General features: G+C 39.0%; 1 protein-coding gene across 7 annotated transcripts in view; it reads left to right on the top strand.

Moving 5' to 3' along the window:
- The first annotated feature begins 1498 nt into the window (after positions 1-1498).
- The window catches only part of DENND1A (DENN domain containing 1A), a 158624-nt gene continuing 134051 nt past the window's right edge, over positions 1499-26071 (top strand). For all 7 annotated transcript variants that reach the window (XM_065648461.1, XM_065648462.1, XM_065648458.1 and 4 more), the window contains exons 1-3: positions 1499-1656; positions 7371-7441; positions 25960-26003. In XM_065648461.1, coding sequence (XP_065504533.1) covers positions 1640-1656; positions 7371-7441; positions 25960-26003 — 132 coding nt within the window. In that variant the 5' untranslated portion in view covers positions 1499-1639. The remainder of the gene's footprint in view (positions 1657-7370; positions 7442-25959; positions 26004-26071) is intronic.

The raw sequence follows: 26071 nt of genomic DNA, 5'->3' as shown, positions 1-26071 counted from the left end.
GCAACAGATCCGAACCACAGACCAAGGCCATCAGGCAAAATCAAGGTAATAGGTCTAAGGGCAGTCCAGGAAACCCAGACAATAGTTCAGGACTGGGCCTGGGCAGAGGTACAACCACAGCACAGCCCAGGCCACGGCCGAACACCGAGGCCTGAGCTCCCATGGGGCTCCCGTGGCAGTGGCTGGAACCTGTGGGGGAACCACCCTCAGCTCAGGTACCCAAACTAGTACGAGAAACACTCTTCATCTACTCAAACATCTCTTTGGCTTACTCTAACTGTGCATAAATCTTCCCGGACTTTTTTGCATAAATGTTTACCATATTTTGTATTTATTACTTGGATGAGGGTGGTATGAGTTCTAGTACTCAGCCTCTCTGGCGAGCAAATGGGATATAAAAGCATGTTATGTATTTTCTCTCTCGCACCTTTCTAGCTGACTAGATTTCTTCAACCAAACGGCTGGCTCCCACAGTGATTTGCAGTTTAGAGATCTTTTGCCACATTTCCAACTTTTTTATTCCTCACTGCAGGTCATCACCAACCCTAAAAAGTCAGAAATTGTTAAATTACTCTAGAAATTGTCTAACCTTTCCTGAAAACTTCCTGTAAAACGTGTTCAAGAAAATTGCTGGGTACCTGTTTGATCCTGTTTGCCAGCTCCAATAAGGCACGTATCAAAATCTGTCTTATTGCAGTTTTTGAGTCAACATAAGCTTTGTTTTCAGCAGGCTGCGTTTCATCTCTCCTTCACTTTTTCTTGAGAAGTCTCCAGTCCCCTTTATGGCCATACTTGGTCCTGTAATTCTTTCTAGCCAGGCTTTATTGCCTTGTCGGCAGCTTTGGTTTCTGCGACCCACAGTGCGAAATGTCCTGTCACGGCTCTGCCAGAGCACCAGCTCACAGCCCCCCTCTGCCCTTTTTTTTTTTTTTTTTCCTTCGACTTCTTCTGCAGCCCCTCGGCTTTGGACATTTATTTCTGCCCGGGGACTCCAACCGCTTCTCGACACCAGGTACTGTCCCCGTGGGGATGTCTCCCCTCTTTACAGAGCTTCCCAGGGCGGCCAGTCCTGGGCCTGGATATCATTTCCAGAGGATCGCTCTGGATCTGGTCCCGGCCCTGCCGGGGGTGCCTGGCGGCGACTCCCCACTGACAGGAGGGGCAGCGCCGTGGCGGGCAGGGAGCTCTCCTCCTCCACGGTCCCCCTAAAGCCCCTTCCTGGCGCTGCTGCTCTGTAGGGCTCTTTTCCAGCCACTTTTCCGCCGTTTTCCAGCCTGAGGGGAGGGCGCGCGCGAGCAGCCCCGCCTTCCCCCCCTCCACACCCCCCCTCCCCGCGGCGGGCGGGCCCGCCCGCCGCGGGGAGGGGGGGTGTGGAGGGGGGGAAGGCGGGGCTGCTCGCGCGCGCCGTGCGTTGCCATGCCAACACAGCGCGGCGGGACCGCCCGCACTACAGCTCCCGGCAGCCCCCGCGCCGTGACTCGGCTGCGGCGACGGCGGCGCGGGCCGGGATGGAGTGAGGGGGAATCGCGGCGGAGGGAGAGCGCGGCCCGCCGAGCTCCGGCCCCCTCCCCACCCCCCCCTTTCTTTTCTTTTTTCTTTCTCTCTCTCTGGTCTGGGCCTATGCGGCCCCCCAGAGACCATGGGATCCAGGATCAAGTGAGTGTGTGCCCCCCCCCCCCCCCCCGCCCCGGAGCTCTCCAGCCCCGCTTGCAGGCCCTCTGGAGAGCGAGAAGGGGACTTCCCCGCCCTCCTGCCAGCGCCGTGTGAGGCCGCGCGGGCGAGACCCCTGTAGGCCTCGGGGTAGGGCGAGCAGGAGGGGGACACAGAAGGCGGAGAGCGCTGCCCGGCCCAGGCCAGCCCGCGGGCCGGGAGGGAGGAGGCGGCGGGCGGAGGGCCCGTCCCGGCAAAGCCCAACTCGGCGGCAGCCCCGGAGCTTCCCCGGCCCCTCTGCCCTGAGGAGAGGAGGACACTGTGGTTTCCCGCCCTCAAACCCAAACCTGCTCTGTCGTCTGCTCTTTCTCCCTGACTTTTCAGCTCTCTGTGTGGCAGCCCACAGGGCCAGGCTGGGTGGGCAGTTTGAAGGTTGTCGGTCAGGCCTTAAGGAGCGCTGGGGCTGCTGGAAGGGAGGAGTCTCATTGCCAGCACCGCTGACCTCTGCTTTGGGGGTGCTGTGGGGTCGAGAGAGTTCAAAGCCTTCTTGCCTACCTTAGAGTGTGCGAAAGGAAAGATGGATAGTCTAGATAGGGTAGCTTGGAAGTGCGTTAGCAAGGGGATTTGGGGGAAGAAGAGTGACGCAACTGATTCATGTGTTGGGCATGCAGCTCTGTGCCCGTAATGTTTTTAAAATTTTCATAAAACTAATGGTTGATTTATTGGAAAGTCCTGTTGGTATGTTTGGTATTGTCACATTAAAGATATCAGTCCATTCATATGCTGTTCCAGACAAATTCAGTTCCTCTGAGACAGGTAGAGGTGTAATAAAGCTATCACCAAGCAGGGAGTGCTGACATCTTTGTGCATGGAAGGTGTGACAGAGTGGAGGCATCCAGTTAGATTGTGTTTTATTCAGCAGTTTCGGTAGGTGCTGCTGAGCAATTGCTTTTCCTTCTTGAACACAGCATTCTTCAGGGTTACATAGGGCTTTAACTTTTCACCTTTTTTGTTTAACTTGAATATGAGACTAGAAGAGACATAATTTGTAGTGTCCTTAGTGTGATGACACATCTTCATGTTCCCAAGCCCGTAGGCTGGATAGACATAAATGTGTGTCTCTCCAGCCAGGTGTTTTAGGAAAATGTAAGTGGATAATGAGTACTTGTAATGATAGCTCTGAGGTGACTGGTGTTCCAGGAGGCAACCTTCCTTCTTTGGGAGGTGCCGCAGGCGTAGTTTTTGCACTTCTTTGGCATATGGGTTCTCAACTGTTGCTACAAAAAACAAAGTCTGAGAAACTAGTTAAATTTATCTTGGACTTTGTGAGAGAGCGTTTTGTCTGTTGTGTTATTAGGTGGCTTTATCTTGAGCAACAATTAATAAATTGCTTTTTTCTACTTCGGACAGAACACTATCCCCAAGTAGAGTAAGGCCAAAATTTCAAAACACCTTTTAACTACAGAAAGAATGAGAGAGCCTGTCTGAATCTGAGCTGGATGTTTGATCCAGCAAAGATTTTCAAGTTGATAAGTAGTACCCTTATTGGGGCAGGTGGAAGTGTGAATGAGAAAGCTATTTTATAATTGGGTATACTGAGGCATGCCTCCTTCAGTGGTGTGGCCAACATGTGTTGAAGCCTTAGCAAAAATCCCGTAATCAGATCTCTTGCCTCTTGCTATCGATTGATAATTATGAGCGATATTAAACTCCTTGGCACGTGATCGCTTGCACACACTGTAATATACTCCGCATGAATCCTGGACATATGTGTCAGTTTTATTTTTGATGGATGTATAGTAGTGAGTCATTTAACTGAAAGATTGCTTAGGGAAAATTATCAGTATCTGCATCAGACTGAAGTGAAAGAAATCAGGAAGTTGCCAGCAATCCTGTAAGCTTTTGGCTTGTGCATAGCTGCAGGCAAAAAAAAGGTAAATTGAGTATTGGGTTACACTGTTAGGTTAAGCTTCGTGTTGGAGTGTGTCGTACGGTACGTGCAGGGCACTCTGTGCCAGCAGGATCATGTAAGTAGTTAACCTGGCTGCTAGTGCTTCTTGGTAGCCTTCAGTACTCAAGATATTACAAGAGAGAAAGGAGATACATATATATATATATATATTTTTTTTAATAATGTGTCAATATCAATCTATTCAACAAAATTGCATTGCATTGTTAAAAAACTTGGCATGTTTCTTTCCAGAGGTGGTTGTATTTCAGTGATGACAGAAAAGATATCTGATATGAATCTGAGAATGCTTTCAGATATTTAACGTGAAGTTTGCTCTATATTGAAATGTAGTGTTATCTACCTAGGGAATACTAGGTGGAAAAAGTTAAATATATGGAAATTAATCAGGGATTGAGGTGCAATTTGCAGGAGGTGAGCAACTAAGTCTTGTTACAAGACAACTAATTACCAAACAGTGTGACGCTCCTCTCTTGTGCCTCAATTTTTAAGTAGAATGATACTTTCTGTCCTAAGTGCTATTACATTTTCCTACGTGTAGAAAATAATGCTCCTGACAAAAATGAAATAGGCTTAAGGTATCAACTTCCATACATACAACTTCAGAGAAGGAGTTGATTTAATTTTATTCTGCACAAATATCTTGCAGTTTGGTAAAAAACTATAATTTTGACTTTAAAAGGCACATAAATACCTCATTTAAAATATTACTTCAATGAAAATTGAATTCCTTATGGATAGCTTTGATACTCAAGCTATTCCTACATCAGAGAGATCTGAAGTAATTAATACAACTAGCATTTGTCACAAAAGTGTTATTTTCTCGTAGAACTCCTTCCTACATTTCTTTTTCCTTCTGAAGTTATCCAGTTATCAAATAAAGGGGGTATTATGTATTTTTGTACATATGTCCACTATGTATTTTTTTATTGCATGTTTGTTCACTTGATAACTGACCATGGGTCTTTAAGTGATTATTTGGAGGCTATTGGGAGGAGAGAAAACTTTGTGTGTGTTTAAGTTTATAATGCTGTGGATGATTTCAGTGGGTTGAGATTTCAATATGATGCACAGGTGCCATTAGATGTCTGCGGAGTACTTTAATAGTCAAACATGGACTCCAAAATATTATGATGCATGTTTATGCTATATTTGCGAACTGTATGAAATCTCATAGTGACTTGTTTCCTTAATTCCACTGAAAAGTTATAAAATATTCAGAATTCAACAATGACTTCATTCTCGTACTGAGGTGTTAGCTTGTTGAATGCAGCCTTTAATACTTGGTTTCTGACTTGGCAAAGCTACTTTAATTTCACTGTTCGTAGAAATAAGTGGACGTTTGTCATGGAATATTAAAATACAAAATTTAATGTCTTTTTGTCTGAAAGTTTTGGTATGTAGTATGTGCTCTTGCCAGCTGTGGTATACAGTGTTTTCACTAAAGAATTTGAACACAGACTCTGGCATAATACTAAAAAGGTGTTTGTTATTTTATCCATTAGCTGTAAAAATATTATAAAATTTATAAACTTTTAATTAAGGAAACAAGGTGCTAAAAATAGAGACATAAACCAGGAGGGTAAGATAAGGCTGCACAGTAATATAGATGAAAGGAAAAACACATCTCTGGTGTTACGTGGATATCATTTCATCCTCATCCTGTACCATGACTGTAGGAATGGAGCTCAGACTCTCAAGATTGGAAGCAGATTATATGCAGCTGCTCTAGGTAGCACAGGCAGAATTATGCAAGTTTGTTTTATACTGCAAAATAATAGTGATTTGTTGATTTTTAGATTTCTCATAGCTTAGGAATGTAGTTTTCTGAAAAATGGCTACTTAAGGCAAATCAGTTGGGAATTGACGGCAAATTAAATTGATTGAATTGTGAACCATTGTTGCTCCTGAGAGGTGCTCTGTAAAACTGTGGAGTGTGATCCTGTGCTACTGAAACCAACGGTAGCTTTTCTGTGGATTTAAATAGGTGTGGGGTTTGGCTTAGAGCCACTTAGTTACACTAAGTGGGCTTGTGGCGTAGTTAGAAATGTTTTGTTTAATTCCTTTTGGTGTTAAAGTAGGATTAAAAATAATAGAAATTCTCTGAAGAGTAGGCTGGACTCCTTGACATGTTTAATATATTTGGGTTGAGATGCTGGGTAAGATGAGTTTCAGTTTTTAAATTATTATTCTGGTAGGAATTCTAACATACATACAAACATATCTATAAAATATATGGGTTTTGTCATTATTTTCATCCTTAGCTCTAAGTGAGCTAACCAAATTCACAAGAAATTCACAAGTTAATTATACCTCAACAAATTTCTAATGTTAGGGAGTTTACATTAACACATAGGAGACAATATTATCACTATACAAGCAGCAATAAATCTAGAGCAGTAGTTATGCAGTTTTGATTCTTGGTTTTCACCAGAAAATCTAAGAATAAAATGTCACATGTTCAGATTTACAAAATCCTTATTTCAGTAACTAAACAATTACAGTCTAATGTGTGATTCTCTTTAATCTCATAAAAAAATTTTGAAGTAGCTAAAATTGTTGTAGTCAGGAGTTTAACTCAAAATATACTTTCTTATGTAATCACCTGCCGCCTTCCAGAGCTTCACTTATAGAGTGATATTGGTAAGAACTGAAAATGTATGCTAATTTTTTTTTCTTAAGTCATATATAATTAACATTTTTACTTTTATTACTGATATGTTTGTAACTCTGGAGCAGAATAAGTCTCTTTCCTCAAGCCTCATGTACATTTCGTAGCTGAATTTGGCATAATTTTTGACTATTGCTCCTATTTCTTTATTTTGTGTGCATCTGATAGCTTTCTGGATTTAAGACTTTGGATCGAGTAGGTAAAACCTTGTGCATATGTAATAGTCTTCAGCATGGCCTCTTTTTTGACAAAGAGGTAGAAATATTTTGACAGGTATTAAAGAGGGAACTGTCTGTATCCTAAATACAACCTCTTAAGTTTTCCAGTAATGTATGCATAAAATGTCTTTGGATCCTTTTGACTGCAGCTTCTTTTTTTATTTTCCCTTTTCTTGAGTAAATCAGTGTCATGAAATTGAACTCAAGAGTCACAGTAATGAAAATGTGAATATGGGTTGTTTGTCCCGTGTTGGACAATGTGACTCTGTTTTCAGTTTGGTGAAGGGAAAAGAATATTCAGGGTTTTTTTTTTCCTGGAAAAAAACCCCTGTATTTAGCCCATAGGTGATTTACTTTCTCATTTGAAAGTGAAGGTGAAATAAAATGAACTTACTTTTGCAAGTTGCACATATAATCAAAATTACTCTTATGGCCAAGAACTGAAATAATTGTTTCTCTGAGTGGCATTGTGAAAGTGTAAAGGCATGGTTTGCTCTTTCTGGCAAAGTTCTGAATGATAGGCCTGTGATGTTTTAGTATCTAGAAATGCAGACTAGTCACAACAATTGAACTGACTTAAAGGTTCTGCGTGCTTGACTTCTATTGTTTTGAATCTTTTTTCTCTGTGGAAGTTTGTCAGACACCCTGTTCATACTGACTCATCCGAGCTTCAGTTGTATCTTGTTAATACTAGTAAGGCAGAAAGATCTGATGTGAAATTGTTACAGACTATAAACGAAGAAATCTAGTTTATCATGTTGTCACTGTAACATATGCATTCATAGAAGCTTTTTGACTGAGTGACTGGAAGCACACTTGAAAAAAATTCTCAGTCTGCTAAATACTTTTTTTTTTCTTTCAGACAAAATCCTGAAACTACTTTTGAAGTGTATGCAGAAGTAACCTGTCCAGGAATCAGCTGCATTGGGAAAGGTACTGTTTTACACTTAATTCTACCTGTTTATTGGCTAAAACTATTCTTAAGAACTATGTATTGTAAGAGGATGAAGTGTATTTAATATTATACTGTTCTAGCTTTTAAAGATATCTTAATCACTGGATTTGTGGAATCTTTCACATTTAGGACTAATAATGAGAAATTCTTGCCTCTGTCCATGATTGTGGACAATTTTCTGATTCCTTTGACTGTTTTGCCTTTTTTGTCTTTTAAAATAGAAATAACTCTTAGGTTGAAAAAGTAAATGCATTTTCACATTTGTATTTGCTGCTTATATAAGGAAAAGGTAGTTTTGAAAGAAAAAATACTCTAAAACTTCTTGTGTAGAATTTATTTTTACTTCCTCTTCCTTTCTTGTCTACAAAAGTATTTTTATCCTTTCCCAGAATTCTTCCTTTGAGCCAATGACTTTTAGCTAGAAATAAGGCGTGAACGCAGCTTATGATTTTACCAAACATTGCTATCAAGTCATAGTTATACAAGTACTTTTCTGTAATATTATTTCTGACAAGTATTCCTGTGTTCATGCTCGAGAAGTCCCATAACCGCTGAAACCAACATGTAAGTGTATTTGTGATCTCTAAACCTGAGAAACTTGAACAAATAAACAGAAAAAGCGAAGGTTGAAATTTGTAATCCCAGAATTTAGTTTGAGATATTGTTTTGTGAGATCAGTCTCTTGAATGTTACAGAAGGGAGGGATGTCAAAATTAAATAACGATGATTAGTCAACATATACTGAAGTAATATCCCTTTTATCTTTTATGAAATAGTCATGTGTGTATTGTATATAAGGTATAATGAACTGATAGGAAGGATTGTTATATTTTATTGACTGGAAAGCCACTTGTCTCCTTTTATATGTGTAGTTGTTTGTTACAATCGGTGCAAGTCAAAGAGCTGCAAGTCTTTCCTGCCAAAGCCTCCCTAGGAGCTGGGAGTGGAATCCAGCTCTGGCTGTCCTGCTGCTGTCTGCCATCACCACTATGGGATGCAACTGCAGGAGCCCTTTTAATAACTGTGCTTTGTTTCTGCACATCTGACCTGGATTCTAGTGCCAGAAAATCTGAACAAATTTGACCATAAACATTACATTGTACAGTACTAGTGTCTGGGTATAATCTTCTCTTTGAAGTTTGTTTGCATCCCCCTGGAGGGATTAATTCCCTGCTGTGGGAAGGTGGGTTAAAAAGCACAGAAACTACTTTACAGGTTTTTAATTGGAGAATTTAGTATACATTTTGTTCTATAAACCAACTGATTCTGTGGGAGTTTCACTTAGTTGTATTTTTGGGTTTGTTGTGAGCACTTGTAGGTGCAAAACCTTCAGAAATTGGTTTTAGTGAGTAAAAAAAAGAAATTGTTTTTACTCGTCTATTCTAAAGTTACTAGTTCTCTCTGAATGATATTGTGAAAGATTTTTCCCAACCTTTTTTTTTTTTTTTTAATATTTAAGAGGTGCCCTTTATTCTCAGAAGTCTTAGATTTGTGTATCTCCAAATACTGTGTCCTTCTGTTCTGAATGAAGGTGGTGGTTCGGTTCTTCTCAGCGTCAACTGTATTTAACAGTGATGCTGTATTCCAGGCAAATCACCGTTCTAGAAATACAGACCTAGAGACCTCCCTGTAGTCTTCTCTACTTCTTGACTAGCTGTTCTGTGCCAGAAGACCAAGAATATATATAGCAACTTTTTTTTTTTTTTAATTGGTTCAGTCAGGGTATGTATGTTGAATGGCAAGGAGCAGTTACTGTTCAGAAAAGCCCAATGTATAAAAGGACTATAAGGAGCAAATTAGCAGGTGTGTTTTAAAAAACTATTTCTTCCTGTGTAATGGATCCAAAAATTAACTAAGACAACTGGTTTTGAAGTTCATGTCTAGTATAATAGTGCTATTGATCACTTACAATGCCCTTAATTCTTATATCAATCTTCTGGCGTGATCTTGAGGAGAATGAATTGCTCCAAAGCTGTAACAGTCCTAGTGTGGGAGATTGTCTGGTTTGTGGGATGGTAAAACATGTTTCTATTTTGTTTTATTCAGAAGTTTGTGTAGCAAAGGATGTTTTCCATGTGACTATTAAATATCAACTGCAATTAAAAGCTTTAGTATATTTCATAGTTCACTTGCCCCTGGCTGAAATGGGAGATAGACTTGTGTTCTGAGCTACTGACAGACAATTGTACATTCAAGTAGCTTTATTGCTCATGTAATTTTTAACAAACTTGCATTAAATGTTTATTTGGTTAGTAACTTTTGAAGTAATGAAAGCAGCATTATCCATTGACTGTCATATAGAATCATGGAATCCTAGGATTATTTAGGTTGGAAAAGACCTTTAAGATCAAGTTCGACCACAAACCAAGTCTTTCACTAAACCGTGTCCCTAAGCGTCACGTCTATGCGTCTTTTAAACACCTCCAGGGATGGTGACTCAACCACTTCCTTGGGCAGGCTGTTGCAATGCTTCGTATAGAAGGTTCCCTCTTAGTTACCAAGACAGTTGATTGCAGAAGGAAAAAATCTGTTCTGGCCTCCAAGAAAAACATCAATAAACTGGAACCAGTTCAATGATGGGCCACCAAGATGGGTAAGCAAGCTAGAGCACCTGCACTGTGAGGAGAGGTTGAGAGTGCTGGGCTTGCTGAGCCTGGAGAAGACTTCAGAGAGCCGAATAGCAGCCTTCCATACCCCAAGGAGTTCAGCCCGATAAGGTATCACCCAAATAGCAGCCTTCCATACCACGAGGAGTTCAGCAGGATAAGATATCCAGGCTCTTCACAGTGGTGTGTGGCCGCAGGACAAGAGGCAGTGACACAGACTGAATCCAGAGGAGTTCTGACTGAGTATTGGGAATGTGTTCGCCATGAGGACAGTCAGGTATCAGACCGGGTCACTGGAAGAGGTTGTGCAGTCTCCATCCTTGGAGGTTTAAGACCTGACTGGATCACAGCCTGAACACCTGCTCTGACCTGACACCTGGCCCTTCTTTGAGCAGGAGGTTGGACTAGAGACCTCCCGAGATCCCTTCCAGCCTGAGTTATCCTGTGATCCTAAGATTTGATTCCGAGAAGTGTAAGCTTCAGGAACATCTGGAGGGTGTTTTGTATTCTTAATAAGGTATGAAGAGAAAACTTGATTGAAACCAAAGAAGTTGAAAAAGCAAAGATCTTTTTTTCCAGTCCAGGCAGAACTCTGCCAAACCACAATGAAATGTGTGAGCTGAGAAAGGAAATGATCACTGGATCAGCTCGGCTGTGATCTCTGTCCTTTCCCCTCTAGATTGTTTAGAAATAATGATCATCCATGCTCAGCATTGGTGATTTGTGTATTTCTGGCACATTAACTCTTTGGTATGTTGTACAATTCCAGCATTGTTGTATCTAAAAGCTGTGTTTGTGCTTTTCTTTGTTATATTCGTATACTAACTACTGAAGAAATCTTTCTTTTAATTTTCAAAGCGCTTTATGATCTTAAAACTGCTGAAGATCATTCATCAGAATGTGTCAGATTTAAGGATCTTGCTGGACCTCAGCCAAAGATCCTCTGTTGTTAGATGGGGCTGTGAGGAGAATTGTAGTCTAACTGTCACGCTGTTTGAGTAGAAAAAGAGAATTTGTTAGTCTAAAGTAACCGATCGAAATAGTCTCTAAAGTGTGAATATTTGAAAGTAAATGCTCGGAAGAGTAAGACACCCCCCCTACACCCCTGTCTGGGAGGACATAGCATGCTTTTGTGTGGGGTTTTTGTGTTCTCGCCAAAGCAGACATTATAAAAGTATGTCAAATCTGCAGCTTCACCATGTAGCGTGCCAAAAGGCCTTTCTCTCCAAGGACCTCATCTTTCATCTTTTTGTAAGTGTAGCATAAATTCTTGCTGTGTGTTCAAGGAAAAAGCTAAAATGGTTTAGTTTAGTTAAAGGACTTCTCTCTTTTTTTTTTTTTTTTAAAGCATGGTAAGTTAGAAACTTAAATGTGATAGCATGGACAAAGTGTAAGTGCATTAGAGTTTAAGAAATGAGTAAAGGAAATGTAGTTTATACTACTTCTTTTATGACAGAATTTAAAAGGTCTTGCTGTAAGAGTCTCCGTGTGCTTCTTTCTTTTCTCAAAAACATACCACTAAGTTGAAAAGGGAGATGAATCTTAGAAGGAAACTATTAACTCTGAGGGAGTTTATCATTGTTTGAGAGAAAGGATGAAATTTGCATTTGAATTGGCTCTGAGAGTAGCATGTACTACTAATCTTGTTCCTACTAGAAGCTTGTGAGTAGTTTAAGTACTTCCTTCTTTACTTTTCATGTTCTAGCCCTGTGTTGTAATGGCCCTTTCCCTCCCCGCCCCCCCCGCCCCCAGTAGATCACAAATGTTATAACTTAAACTAATGGAAGTCCTTTACTCCACTGGGAGAAGTCATGATGTGCTTGGGCCCTAAAATTATTCTACGGTTGTCACTATGGTTTCCATGATAGGACTTTCACAAGTAGAGAGAGTTCGCAGGTTTCTGTCTCTGCAGAATAGCCATACTGCTACTCCTTATCATTATCTTTTTGTCATTTGTTGTAATTTTAGATAATAGAGCGGCATCTCCCAAGTAGATGAGGTATTGTCTTGAACATAGAATTACTGCAGTAGGATTAAGTTAAGAGTTGGTAATTCAAAAGTTTGTAAAACTTACCTGTGCACCTCTCAGAGCAACCTTTATTTTTTAAGGTGAAAATATTGGTTGAAGTCTGCCTGTTCTCTGCTGAGAAACAGGTAACATACTGAAGGTTTAAGGATAACAAGGAAGTGCAAAATCCATGCCTCTTCCCATTAAATAAGTGCTTTCTTTCGAATATGTGCTGTAACTCAGGTATCACAAGCTTTCCTATCCCATCTTTTCAGTATTATGTTGCTACACCTAACTTCCTAAAGCAGGATTGGAAAGGTAACCAAATGTAAGTAGATAGGTAGCATTTGGGAATTCTAATTCTCTTAAGCTGCTGCTTTGTTTTTCTGTTTCCACTTGATCACTTTTCTTCTAAGTACAAACAAGGTGGGAGATTTTCACGAAGAACTTACTAGGACTGCAGTGTCCAGATCAAACAAGTAACATAGTCTGAACTGTTTTGTTTGAAGACAGTTCACGGATTGGCTTTTACAGTATAAATGAAATACGTAACTCAAATTTGAAGAAAAACTTTCTGAAAAAATATTACAATCTGTTATATTGCAAGTCATCATAAATTTTATCTAACACATTTTTTAGGTGTGTTCTTAGCTGATGATAGATTAAATAAAACCCAAAAATTTTAATATCAAGTATAGCTGAATGTTCTTCTGTTTCTCTAAGATATTTTGTGGGAAGAGATCTGTCGTTGGTCCTTTTCGGTTCATGCTTTAACTACTTCTATCTACGGTCTTTTCTATTTCACATGTATTTACTAGTCTGCACTAGGTTGCTACTGCTGGCACTGTTTAACTAGACAGAAAAATTCAGAAAGTCTCACTCACAAGACCTTAAACTCTTTTGTTGATTTATATTTTTTAAAGGAGCTTGACATCTTCATCAAGTTCACAGTGGGCCTGCTTTGTTTGCTTTCTCTTGAATGCTTGATAAGATTTTTCTTCTATTGTTTTGTGCAGCAAGGACAGAACTTGCCATGGCTGAGGTGGTTTTTTTGTAAATCCACAATATGGTCATTGTCTGCTGCTGAATAATTGTGACTGCTTTTTGTACAACCAGAACTAAGGCTTTGGCTGTGAACAGATTCCTTCTTAGCGTGAAAAGAGACTAATCCATGTAAATACAGCCCCAAAATAAAGCTTTACAGAAAAAGGGAAAGGCTGCTAAGCAGGAGGGCAGAGGTCAGCAATTTAACCTTTAACCTAACAAATAAGAAGCATGAAAGTTCCCGAATTGGTTTACAAAGGCAAGCTCCTGTGATCTGTCAGTTTTTCTTTTCATGATAGAGTTGGGTGAGAAAACTGACTGACAGCTAGTGCCTTTTTAACTGCAGGTTGAAATTAACTGCTAAACTGAAACTTTTTAGGGAGGTTTTTTAGTGGTTTTTAACAAATTATTTTCATTCACTAGCTGTACTTACAGTTTTCCTTGAATTTATAGAGGAGTTTGGTCCTTGTTCTTTTTAAAGAGTTCTAGTGACTCAATTTAGATACCAAATACTACTGAAACATTTCATCTTTTGGCATTTGAAACATTTAAGAATTGGATGACGCACTTGTTGCCATTAAGTCTGTTAATGTGCTCCTTTAGGAGCAGGGCTGTGACCGGAATAACTGCAAAGAGATTGTACTCTGAGTACAGTCCAAAAGTTGCTGTTAAAGGGGGAGTGTCATTCTCAGTCACAAAATTTTCCAAGGTGGTTTGTTTTTGTTTGTCCTTATTTAATCACAACAGGTAATCTAATTAATGAGTGTTAACTTTTGCTCAAAGCTTAATGCATCTGCAATCAGCTGTTAATCTAGATACAGACATTTCTATAAAGAACATTTAATTAGATTGTCATTCAGATGAAAAAGAAACAAAGTAGTAATGACTTTAAAGTAGACTCCCTGTAGATTAAGAACAGCTTTTTCTTTTTTTTTCCTCCCTGATATTGTAAGCACCATCCCAGGAATGACAGACATTTGGGCCATCCACAGTTGTACTGACGCTTCCTATGTGGGTCCTCAATAGAAATATTGGAGTTTAGAAATTGTGTCCGTGTTTAGTCTGTTGACACATAGGTCAATAATTCTGCACTCCTTTAACGTGGAAGCAAAGCAAATTTGGTAAAGCAAAAGATGAACTAGATGTGTTTTTATTACTTGTTCTTTTTGTTTTAGGTAGTTCCTTGCAAGAAGAGCATGTAAACTCTAATTCAAAGAGTGGCCTGTCGGAGTGCCCGAGGCAGTCGTGCGCTGCTTCTCTTTGCTCTGGTATTTTTTTTTTTGTCATGAACAAAAAGAGACGCCAGGTTTTATTGTCATGTCTATTGTTTTTTTTTAAAGATTGAAATAGAGTTAGAAATAAAGATGATTTGATGTTAAGTTATTATTAAAACAGTGTAAAATTAATTCAAGGTTACTGTTTTACTTCAGCAATGGTTGTAAAAAAACGAACCCAACCAAACGAAATCCAAACGCCACCTTTTGAGCTCCCGAGACAAGGCTGCTGCTGCCGCCGCGTGCCGCAGGGAGTGCTGGCCGTGCCTGGGCTGCATCCCTGCCGCCGTCCTTGTGACTGACAGCAGTAGGGCACATTCTAATCATAAAGAACTGTATTATGTTCTGTTAATATCCTGACATACTCATTCTTTGTGAACATGATGCATCACCTGCTTTGCGCTGGGTTCCCTGGCTGGAGTGGGCTGAGGGAATGCTGAGGGAACGCCGCCGAACCCCGACTGGTGGGGAAGGAGGTTTTTGGTCCTGCTGGGACTACCAAGTTTTGATAAACCACTTGTCAAAATTCCAAATGCTGACAGATAATTTGGTCTTGGGAAGATGATTTTTCTGTCTTTTCTAGGTGGAAACGCCTTTTGATGTACTTGCTAATAGGGCTTATTTCATGGAAGAGTGGGATAGAAACCAAGGAAGTTGACCTACAGTATTACGGATGATCCACCCTGGATGGAGGGTTGGGAACAAACAATTGATAGTGATAATCTGTTATCTGGACTGGGTTATAGTCTGGAGAGTTCATTTGTTTATATTTCCCTAGGGATTAAAACCAAAACCCAACAACCCCCCCCCCAAAAACCAACAATCAAAACCCCCAATATTTAAGTTGGTTCAGATTTTTCTGAGCCCTTCCATGACTGGCTACTTGGGGAGTAATGTGTTCTAAATTGATGAACTAACCAGTAAAAACAAATGATGCATACTGTAGACAGTCGAATAATATAAGACTGTGCAGAAGAGCACCCTGTAGAATGGCAGAATCTGGGTGGGAAGCACCACACTTAAAGATGAGGAGCAGGAGTGAAGGGTCCTATTTACTGAGCCAAAAGAATTTCCACACTTAAAATTTGTGCTAGGATTTTAAATGGTGGTGAAAGGAGTTACACTCACAACTGTGATCGAATTCTACTGAGATTAATTGAATCCCATCTTTAGTTCCTTTGAAGAGTCATATACGTTGAAACTATACATAGTTATTAATATAAGTAGTGGTAACATTACTTTTTCTGAATTGTTTCTTACATTGTATTATCTCTGAAGTAAATAATCACTCTTCATTTATGTCTAGTTGACCCATAAGATGCTTTTGAGATCCTTGAGATCTTCTGCTCCGAAGATTCTAAAACCAAATCATCACTCCATGGAAAAACACCTACAAAAAATAACTAATGCAGACTCGAATCTAATGCTAAAAGGTGTACAGTAGAATCAGGCTTCTGACCTTTCATATGGGGAACCTTCATATTTGACTTAATGTTATTTAAATCATGTGCTTTATATTTTTGTGAGTATGACACTAGGACAGTGCAAGTAGAGAAAGATTCCAGGGTGTGGGAAATGGCTCAGTCCAAATGAAAATTGGCTTCTGCTGGCTCTTCAATAGGCACTTGAAGAGATGGTGGATCAGAACTGGCCTGTAGTGAAGGGCAGGATCAAATTGTAATAAATAAAATATGGCAAAGGAAAAAAAAAATCAACCAACCACCACACCACCCCCCTCAAACAAAACACAATCCATAAAACTTGCCTTTGCATTAAGTATGAGATTTTCTTCTAAAGTTGCTCTTCACTTTCACCTAATGTAGTATCTGATTTTACCTGATACTTGCCTGTTGGTCATTCACTCAGTTTTTTCAAGAGTTTATAAAACACGTTAAAAAGATGTAATAGGGTAAATAATTCTCTATGAAAGCTATAACCTACGTGCACAAATGCATCAAAATTCATACTTACAATTACCACAGGCTGATATATTGATCCTATCTCATCCCATTTTATCTAGAGGTGATATTTGCACATGGAAAAATGTTATGTTTATTTTGCTTTATTGTGATTAATGTCCTTCCACACCAAAGCTAATATTATGTTTGTCCTGTGTATTTGTTGCACTTACTTAATGACTTAAAGCCTCACTTGTGTTTGTGATAATCTATCATCTTCTTTTGTACACAGTAGTATTAAAAATGGTTTTGATTATGGTTTGAGAAAATTTACTTGTATGTATTTTTAGTTAATAATTTACCACTTCAGGATAGTGTGGATTCCGTCAGTACGATGTAATTAAAGAGCTCTTACAGATATTTTTTGCTGTTAAATGAGAAGGATATAGCTTTGCGTGTACCTTGGCAGTATTCATAATCAGAAATTGATGTAGTGAGCAAATAGAATTATTTTACTTGTTCAATATTTTGTTCTTTAGTAAACTGTAGAGGTTAAAAGTAGCAGAACCTCACAATTTGCTGTCTCTCTTGCATGGAGATGGCAAAAAGCATGATTTGTTGCACTTACAAATACCAAGTGTGGTATCCACTAATACAGTAATTACAACACTTTGCATTTTGATGTATTTCTTGATTGCTTTACCCTGGATATGGGATTGGGTCCTTCAGTAAATCATCTTGAAGCAATTCTGTATCTAGACTAAATCCTTAGAATACAGTGAGGATCACATGGACCATTAAAATTGAGTATTGACATGTTTTTAAAATAGTCATGCATTTCAATTTTGTTTATCTCAAAGTTTTAAAAACCTAATGACCTCATTGCAGCTTGACTATAATTACCATGTTTAAACTTCTATGCATTTTTTAGTTTAAACAGCCTTTGTGCTTTTTTTAAACCAAAAGAAAATTAATGAGAAGAGACAAAGAGACATCAAAGAGGTTTTCTCTCTGATTGCAGTGTTAGAAGTTTTGCCTGAAAATAGGTTACATTTCTTCTGTTTTCAGCTGAATCCTCATTAACTTTACATTTTAATGATGTCCAGAGCAAATTATACGATTATGGTAGATGCCTTAAAGGGAAGCTTAAAGGACACCTTTTTAATGTTTGTTTCTTTACTGGTGGCAGTATTTGCAGCAGTATTATAAACAGTGTTAGAATGCTAGAAGTAATCCCAAAACATATCAGAAAAATTGTCCATTTTTGCCATATATATAGTCTAAGTATCTTCATTTAATATTTAGCGCAAGTGGAGCATGTTAGGGGAATATCTTCGTAGAAGAAAAATGTAAATCATGGCCTTTGAAAGAGTTTACAAATCACTTCTGCGTCTTATAATCAGTTTAATTTATAATGATAAAATAAAATGGAGAAGATGATTGAAGTGTTAAAGCGATAGTTTGTATTTTTACAATGTCATAAAACATTATTGGGGAAACTTGATGGAATTGCAGTTTAATCAATGTAGAGGACACTATGAGCAGCAGTTCTGTGTTCTAATGCTCCTTTCCTACTAAAAATTAAGATTCCATAACTGACTTTTTAGAGAGCGATTATTTCAAATGCAGCAACAGGAGCTTGCATTTGGTGCACCTTAAACAAGGTTAACTGGAATTGGCAATAGCTTGAATGGAAGTTGAACAGTTGAGAATCCAGGTAGTTCAAGATAATCTTATAAAACAGAAACATATCTTAAAAAATAATTTGCAATCGCTCCCCCAGAAAGTATATAAATGATATATTAACTTTTTTTTTTCTGCTCGGCTTCCCCCTCCCACCTTTGCCCCACGGAAGGATGTGTCATTTCTGACTGTAGCTCAGTGAAAAGTCAGCGCAAAAGCTCTTGTGGGAAGCGAGGGCTCCTGCTGCCCTGTCCGACACTTGGTGTCTGTGCTTTAGGAACAGAACCTGTGATTTTCTTGCACCGCGCTCTAATCAATAAACTAAATTTTTGGGAGGTGGGATTGTGGCGAGGGGTGGGAAGAAGAAGCAGGAGTGCCCCATAGTTCAGTCACCTGCTGTGAGATGTTCTTGAGAGCTCCAGTTTGCAATCATGACTATCAAAATAATCCTTGGAGTTCTGAGAATTCCACCATAAGGGTCCTACCATTTTATGATCTAGTCTTCCACTGAAATTTGTAGTTTTTTGGCATCTTGTCATATGTACACATAGGTCTTATGTATATGAATTTTTCCCCTAATTAATAATTTTGCTGTAGAAACTTGCCAGAAATCTGAATTATCACAACAGCCTAGGAGTTCTGGCAGGCCCAGGCTGTGCGTCCTGCGTGGTGTGCCTCAGGTGAGCTCTTGTTCAAAATGGGTTTAAGTCTTTCAGATGTTTGACACTCTGAAAACAGCTTTCGAAAGTGGTGGTTTAAGTTCCTGGTTTAGCTTAAATCTTTTAGCTTTGATGCCTTCTAATGTAACTTTAGTTTGAAGATTGTATAACCAAAGAAAAAGAAGTTGAGTGCAATTTCCTACCTCTTTCTCACCTTTATTTTGTAATTATAGGAGAATTTACAGTAACTTAATCTTTGGTTGAGATGCTTAATAAAAATACTGATTAATAAGCTCTAGCTGACAAAGATGTTTACGTTATTTCCTTGGCATGCAGGATTTGGTACAGAATCCTGTTAGCACCGAAAACCCGACACGTTCTTCCTGGTAACTTCGGCAAGTATTTGCAGTGTGGCTATTTCCAGGCAGTTGTGTTAATGACAGCCAAGGTTGAAACATTCCAATCATTCATACCCCTGTCCTCCCTTTCTCATACGTGTTTCTCTGCTCAGTGTTTTTGCCTTATTTCTTTTGCTTTGTTGTGGTCAATTCAGCCAGTATAATAGCAAAGACATTGGCTCTTTTTTTTACTTTAATAAAGAGTTATGTTAGAGATATACTATAACAGAGATAAGAGCTATTTATGTCCTAAGCTATTGATTTTTAATTAATGTTGCCTGGGCTTATACATGTTGGCAGAATTGCTAACAGCTTGTGGCATTTTTTAATTCACATCTTCTTTTTTGGTATTTTGACAGTGTCATTCATATCTTATGAAAAAGTACCTCGTCAGGTTAAATGTGTTAAAACACCGAGGGGGGAAAAAAAAGGAGAGAATGGAACATAGGGCTGCCTAGAAACCTTGATCCATTGCCAAAGTATTTAAACAATTTAGTGTTTTGGTTTTCTAGCTCCAAGCTGCTTCTCAAATCCCTTGCTAATTAATCCAGTTAATTCTTTGTAGACTAACTGTATGCAGTGCTTTTTCTTGTGCTTCTATCACTGAGAACCCTGTTTTGTTTGAAGCAAACCTAAGCCCTGTTATAAAGGTTGTAGTAATAAAGTGAGTACTTGCAGATGTAAATACAGTGTTTTGAGCCTTTTTAAAAGGAGTTGTTTGTGTGGGTAACTTCTAATTTAATCTTTCGTGTTTAAAAATTAAACATATATGCTGGTATAAAAAGATGGAGAGAACTTTGTCAATAGTTTGATCATTTACGAAAAGGCAGTGGAGCCTCTATGGAACAATTATGGTGTGAAGTATTAGTGTTGTGATATTACAATTAGTGATAAATGTTTATTTTGCAACAAGTAAATTACTGTAAATGCTGTTTGCTTCTATACACCAAAGTGGATTATTAGTTGTAGGACGAATAAGAGTTTAATGGCAAGGCGAGTTTTTAGAGTGACCTGTTGATAGTTTGTACTCTAATGAAGAGAATCCAAAGATGGTATGAATTCAGAACTGGAGCTTGGAAGCCCGGTTACACACAGTATGAGATAATGAGAACAGAGTGGACACTCCTCCAGATGTGCTTGGCTGTGCTAAAAGCAGCCACAGCTCTTGGGCTCACTTGTAGTGTTTAAGATTGTTGAAAACCGCTTCCCCTTCTCGTACACCGATCAGTGTGAGGACGGGACGGTGGGCGCTGACATCAGTGATGGTTCCAGCAGCACTGTGGGAGAAACGGCTCTGGGAATGCTCTATCCATCAGCTTTCTCAGTTGGTTTGAGAAGCTGCTTCTGAGGACTTTTTGTCTACAGGACACAGCTTTCCCTCCCGTTCTGTGTAAAACTAGATGTTCTTGCAAATCCATGATGATGTGCAGATGTTGGAGACCACGGTGTGCTGCCAGCTGGCCAGAACACGGTACGCTCCTCGGGTCCTTAGTCCTCCCGATAGATTTGCATGTCAGCACCGTGGGGCTGGTGACCATCCGCACTTCAGCACCTTGTGGATCCACCTGCGGAGAGAAGAAGGTGCAAGTGGATTAAAGCTGCATTTTTAGGTTACCTTTGGAGTTGGTAGTGAAGGAAAAAATTGTTCTCAGCAAATCTGCTGCTAAGGGTGGACAGATTGAAAAGAATTGGAAAAGCTCTTGAGAAAGTCTGAAACTGTAGTTAGGAGTTTGTTGTGTAATAGAGCTTGGCAAGGAAAAGAGAAGGGAAATTAATAAATTGCTCGTTTTACGTATACATGGTACATACACTTTGCCTTCTGTTTCAATGCCATCTGAATAACTAAAGTGTCCTGAAATAAACAGAGATGCAATAACAGAAATTTTGAAGCCATCAAATCCCCAAATGGTTCTGAAGAGCTTGTTTTCTATGAAACGCGGTATTGCTGCACAGGGAGATTCCCGTCAGAGCTGGTATTTGTGCGGGTCAGTAGCGCGGAGTGGTGTCGGTGGGAGCTGGTGGTTCTCAACTAAAGGAACACATGATAACTTTGAAGCTGAAAACAGTTTGAGACTATCAATATTGAAAGTATGAAAGTAAGGTCAGAGTTTTAAACATTATAAAGTTACATAGCTTGAGGCTTAGAAATCAGGATTCTCTGTTGCATGTGTAACAAAGGAGGGATTCTCTGTGTAGTTCAGGCAATTATACCATTGCTGAAGAGTTGGGTGTTTTTCCTCTTGTAGTCCAACACTTCAAGAACGTGTGGTCGGCTGGAACACTTTTGTTCCAAGTGCTTTTTGATTCAGTTGAGATGAAACCTGAAATGTGACAGTCCATATAACAATGAATGTATTTCTGCAGTACTTGTATATATTTGCCTAGTAATATGTCCTATCAGAATTTATGATGTTTGGTGAATTTTGGGAAGATGTAAAAGAAAAGTTAGAAGACTGTAAAGTGTTCTGTAATACATGGAAAATACAGGCTATTAGCAACTTAAAATTGCCATAATATCATTTAAAACTAAACCCAAAAATGGTGAAAATAAAGCAGTTTGGAAAATGTTTATAAAACTCAAAGTGTTTTCTAGTCATGAGAAGCCTGGCAGTATGTTGGAAAACACTATTTGTTTTCATGAGCAATTCCTTTATGTTTTGTAATGTAGTTGACTGATTGCCATGACCACGTTGTGGTTTTACATGAGTTCCTTGTAATATAGTATTTCTAAAAAGCAATATGACGTTAAAATGTTATTCCTGGTTTTCTTCAAAACAACAAACAGAATTAAATATTATCTGGTTGATGCAGGAAAGTAGAAAATGTGAAATTATGTAAAAATTTCTCTTAAAATTAATTGAACAAGGATTTTTTTGAATGAAGGTGCTTGTTAATATGCCAATATTAGGTATGAATTGAGTTGGCTATGGACTCTCATTTTCTCAAATGTAAATCTTCTATTTTTCCCTTGAAAAGCCCGCTTAAAGAAGCTATTTTGGGTTGCATATCCTTGAAGCTTCAGCAGAAGCGATGATCTGGGAAAGCAGATAGACATATATAAGCAATTTGAAATACATGTCTTCTAAATAGTAAAGAGAGCGACTTTCTTGTAAAAATGTCAAAACTCCAGTTGCTTCGGTCTTATCTTGCGTAACTTAGGAATTTGCATTCTGGAAATATAAGTTAAATGGGCGGATTTACACAATCACTGCTCGTGTCCGATATTGTTTCACTCCAGATGATGCACTAACTCTGGACTCATTTTTGCCTCATGATGGCTCTATGTGATGGAGGTCTGCTTATTTTTCTTCCTTTATTGCTTTTGAGACTTAAGAAAATCTTATCTTGTAAATCCTACCCTGTGTGGTATTTGCACTTGCAGATTGTCACATTTAAATCATAGCATGAAATATTAGTTAACTGTTTCTTTTGGGTTTCCAGGCCAGGGAGGGCTTGCCAGCTGCTGCTCAAGTGGAGGGGCTGTCACCAGGCAACTCTGCTGGCTCGGAGCAGGAGAGAAACCAATTCAGTATCCATGGCCTGAGCACTTGAAACGTATCTCTATTAAATTTATAGAGTGCTGAAAACCTTACGAGAAAAAAATATACTGATCAAACACAAATTAAACAAATTATTAAAACCAAAAAAAGCCTACTTAAAGTAGGTGTTCCTATTCAACTTCTACATTTAAACACTTTCGTGTAATTATTGCAGGCAACCTGTGAAATGTTTCAAAACACTTTGTATTTAATTTCATAAGCCAGACTTTGTGGATTTCTTGAACATTGTAGTAGGATGTTACCTAATTGTATTTTTTGCATGTTTTAGCTGCTGTATAGTTTACTGACTAAAATTACAGGGAGAAAAAAAGAATTAAAACCATAATCCATTCAAAATTTGTGCCTTTCAGGCCTCCTGGAGTTTGGCTTAGATTTCCAGTAACACTAAATTTCTGGGTTGGTTGAAGAACAGATGGTTATGAAGAGAAATATCCCCTTAAGTGCATAGTAAAGCAAACTCAAAAGGTTCATCAACCGTGCATTAATGTGGACTTGAGGTATCACCAAAGTAATTAACCATTGCATATAAAAGATCTGAAGACCTCAAATGAAGACGGGAGAAACATGTAACAAACAAGACTTGAAATAAGTACTTTTTGTCTTCTATTTTTGGTCTCTGTGATTTTAGTTTGAGTTCTGTCCTATGCATCCCCTTTTTATAGTTCTAGCTTTAGTTATATCAGCGTTTTCTGCTCTTCTTTGTAAGGAAATAATTCTGAGTTTTCTGATCACCAAAGACATCTTACGCTTCCTAATGTCGCCTTGTTCTTACAGTTTAGAATGTTAGTAGAGGAGAAGTTAGTCTGTACTGTTATACCACAGGTTTTTTAAAAACTGATTTCTTACTATGGATGAAACAAAAGGAGTTAAGGATTTAATATAGAGGTAATTCCGCAACTGTATTTCAAATGTTGAACACGCTATGCTTGCAATGCAACTGTTTCACAACTTCTATTAAAAAATTGATAAAGAGTTTCGATTGAACCTGACACCATTCCGTGTAGGAATCCAGGAGAGTAAATAATAGCAGTTGAAGATGGAACATGTTACTTTATGAAAGAGTCTAACTAGTCCAATGCATAACTTTTCCAATATCCTTTTTCTTAATATGTATTAGATCTTTGACACATGCATTTTCTTCAATACGTTGCTTCTTGATCTGCTGTGTTACAACTTCATGCTGTAGAAGGGAAGAGCTGATCTTGTTCTGTGGGATTTGACTGACTTCATACTGCAGGAGAGATTTGAAATACAATATTAACTGGACCAACTCTTCAGGTTTTGTGGTTATGTTTGCATTAGCATTTAGATCAGAGCTAACTTCAGTTTATTCTGGAGAACTGTATATAGCCCTAAGTAAAAAATTCCATGAGGAAGTTGTAGCTTAACTTGCTTTATTTTGGAAGGATTTTAAAAAGAATATATGTAAGATAGTGCTGACCACTGCCTGGGAACGTTTTGCTCCTCACTGCCTGTCTGGCTCTTGATGTGTTAATAATATAAAAACAATTATGGAAATCATAGTGATTTGCTGAACGTGTTCTGGTTTTCTCCCTTCCTGTTTCCTATGATGTATATTTTATGTTGCCTTTGCTCTCAGTTTTTCCCACTTTTGGATCACTTTACTGAACTCCGAACAGCATTTTGTGTGTGAGTTGCAGACCTTATATTTGGTTTCTAGATAAAACTGTTGTGAAAAGCATTTTCATGTTGCCAGTGAGGTAACACCTCAAATACAGAGCAGTTTGAGTTCCTCTACTTTTAGAGGTAATTAAGCATGCCTCTTCTAAAAGCAAAACTCTTCGCTCCATGATGTAAGAGAAGTTGAGAGTAAAAGAGCAGCATAGTTACACTAATGTGCCATTGTAGCATGTTCCCATCCTGTCATCTGGAAAATTAAATCAGGTTGCAGCATGGATTAACATCTAGACTTGTGAGGAGGGGCAGGTAGTGTCTTAAATGCCATGAAATTGAACAATGGGATTATAAAGTTCACGGCTAATTTCAATATTCTTCTGTATTTGGCTTTTTGTTGAACAGGATTCTGTAGAGAGAGGCAGTAATAGGTCTTAAAACTTGGAAACATTCACGTATTTACTAAAATACTCACAATAATATCTTGACTATGATTGAGCAATCAATACACTGCTCTAATGTGCATAGATGTGAGGTAGAATCTCTACAGCTAGAGAGAAAGACTAAATGTGTTAGCAATGAAAACTGTATTCACCTAGTGTGCGATCAGTGGTTCGCGTTGTCCCTTGGCTGACACCTGCGTGGCGAGGAATCCACGTGCTGCTGTGACTGCGCGGGAAAGTTTTACTCTGGTCTCCCTCAGCTGAGCTCGTACAGCTTTGTGACCTGGAAATCTTCAAGCTCTGTACTTCACTTTGTTGCATTAATGTAGAAGGGTTTACTCATACGCATATATAAAATTTGGTATATTGTGTATGTGTGTGCGTGTGACGGTGAAATGGTAAAACTAAGCATTTGATTGTCTGGGAAAAGTTAAGCTAGAAAGTTTATTAACATGCAGTCTTGCTGTATTTGTAACGTAAATAGAACACACCTGAATGAAAAGTTTGCATCTGCTAGCAATGGAATCACCAGTCAACGAAATTCTTACTGGAGTGAACTTTGCTGGTGAGAAGTTTTGGGTGGGACTGTTGTGCACTAGCGGTGTCTGGTGCCTGGGCCACAAGAGCTGCTGTTCCCCTCAAGCCTGAGCCCAGGGCAGTGGGATGGAGCAGGAGGGGCTGCGTGTGCGCGCGTGTGTGTGTATTACTTCATTCAAATTGTGGATAAATATTTTTTGTTTTCTAGGGAGCATAGCTTAACATTACTATAAAGTAATTTTGAGTGCTTGTGATCTGGTATCACTGTAAACTTCTCTGGAGGTTAGTCGATGCGGTGTCCGCAGCTGGCAGAACCGGTTAGCCAATTGCAAACAAAATCTCAGTGTGTTTGGGAACCGTTTCCTGGGGACAAGCCTGGCTGGCAAATTGCAGCCAGAAAGATGTTGCACAAGGTAACAGCCTAAAGCTCAGTATAGCACCAGGACATCTCTTAAAAAATAATTTCTATATAAATATATATTTGCATATACGTGTGTGTGTACGCATGGATATTTATGGTTTCATATGTTTTGTGTGTGTGTGTTTTGTAGACAATTTTTGTCTTTCCGGAGGAGGGTAAAGGGAGAGCCTTGAAAAGTCCTTCCCTGCTCTTATCAACAGAGCAGCCTCAGCTGCCCTCCTTGGATCCCCTGCCAGGGTTGCTATCATCTTCTGATCAAATATTAATGTGTGATTCTCTGCTTGCTCACTAATCCAAAGCCAATTAATATTATCTGTCAATTATTTACAGATCCTGAGGTGCGGAGGCAATTCCCAGAGGACTACAGTGACCAGGTTTGGAATGCGTAATTAATTTTTTACATGACAAAATTTATTTCAGGGTTGTTCAACATATTATTGCT

This window comes from Caloenas nicobarica, chromosome 19 (assembly GCF_036013445.1).
Source record: "Caloenas nicobarica isolate bCalNic1 chromosome 19, bCalNic1.hap1, whole genome shotgun sequence".
NCBI classification, from domain to species: domain Eukaryota; kingdom Metazoa; phylum Chordata; class Aves; order Columbiformes; family Columbidae; genus Caloenas; species Caloenas nicobarica.
The sequence above is the reverse complement of the archived record's forward strand: the minus strand, read 5'-3'. Positions and strand labels throughout refer to the sequence as shown.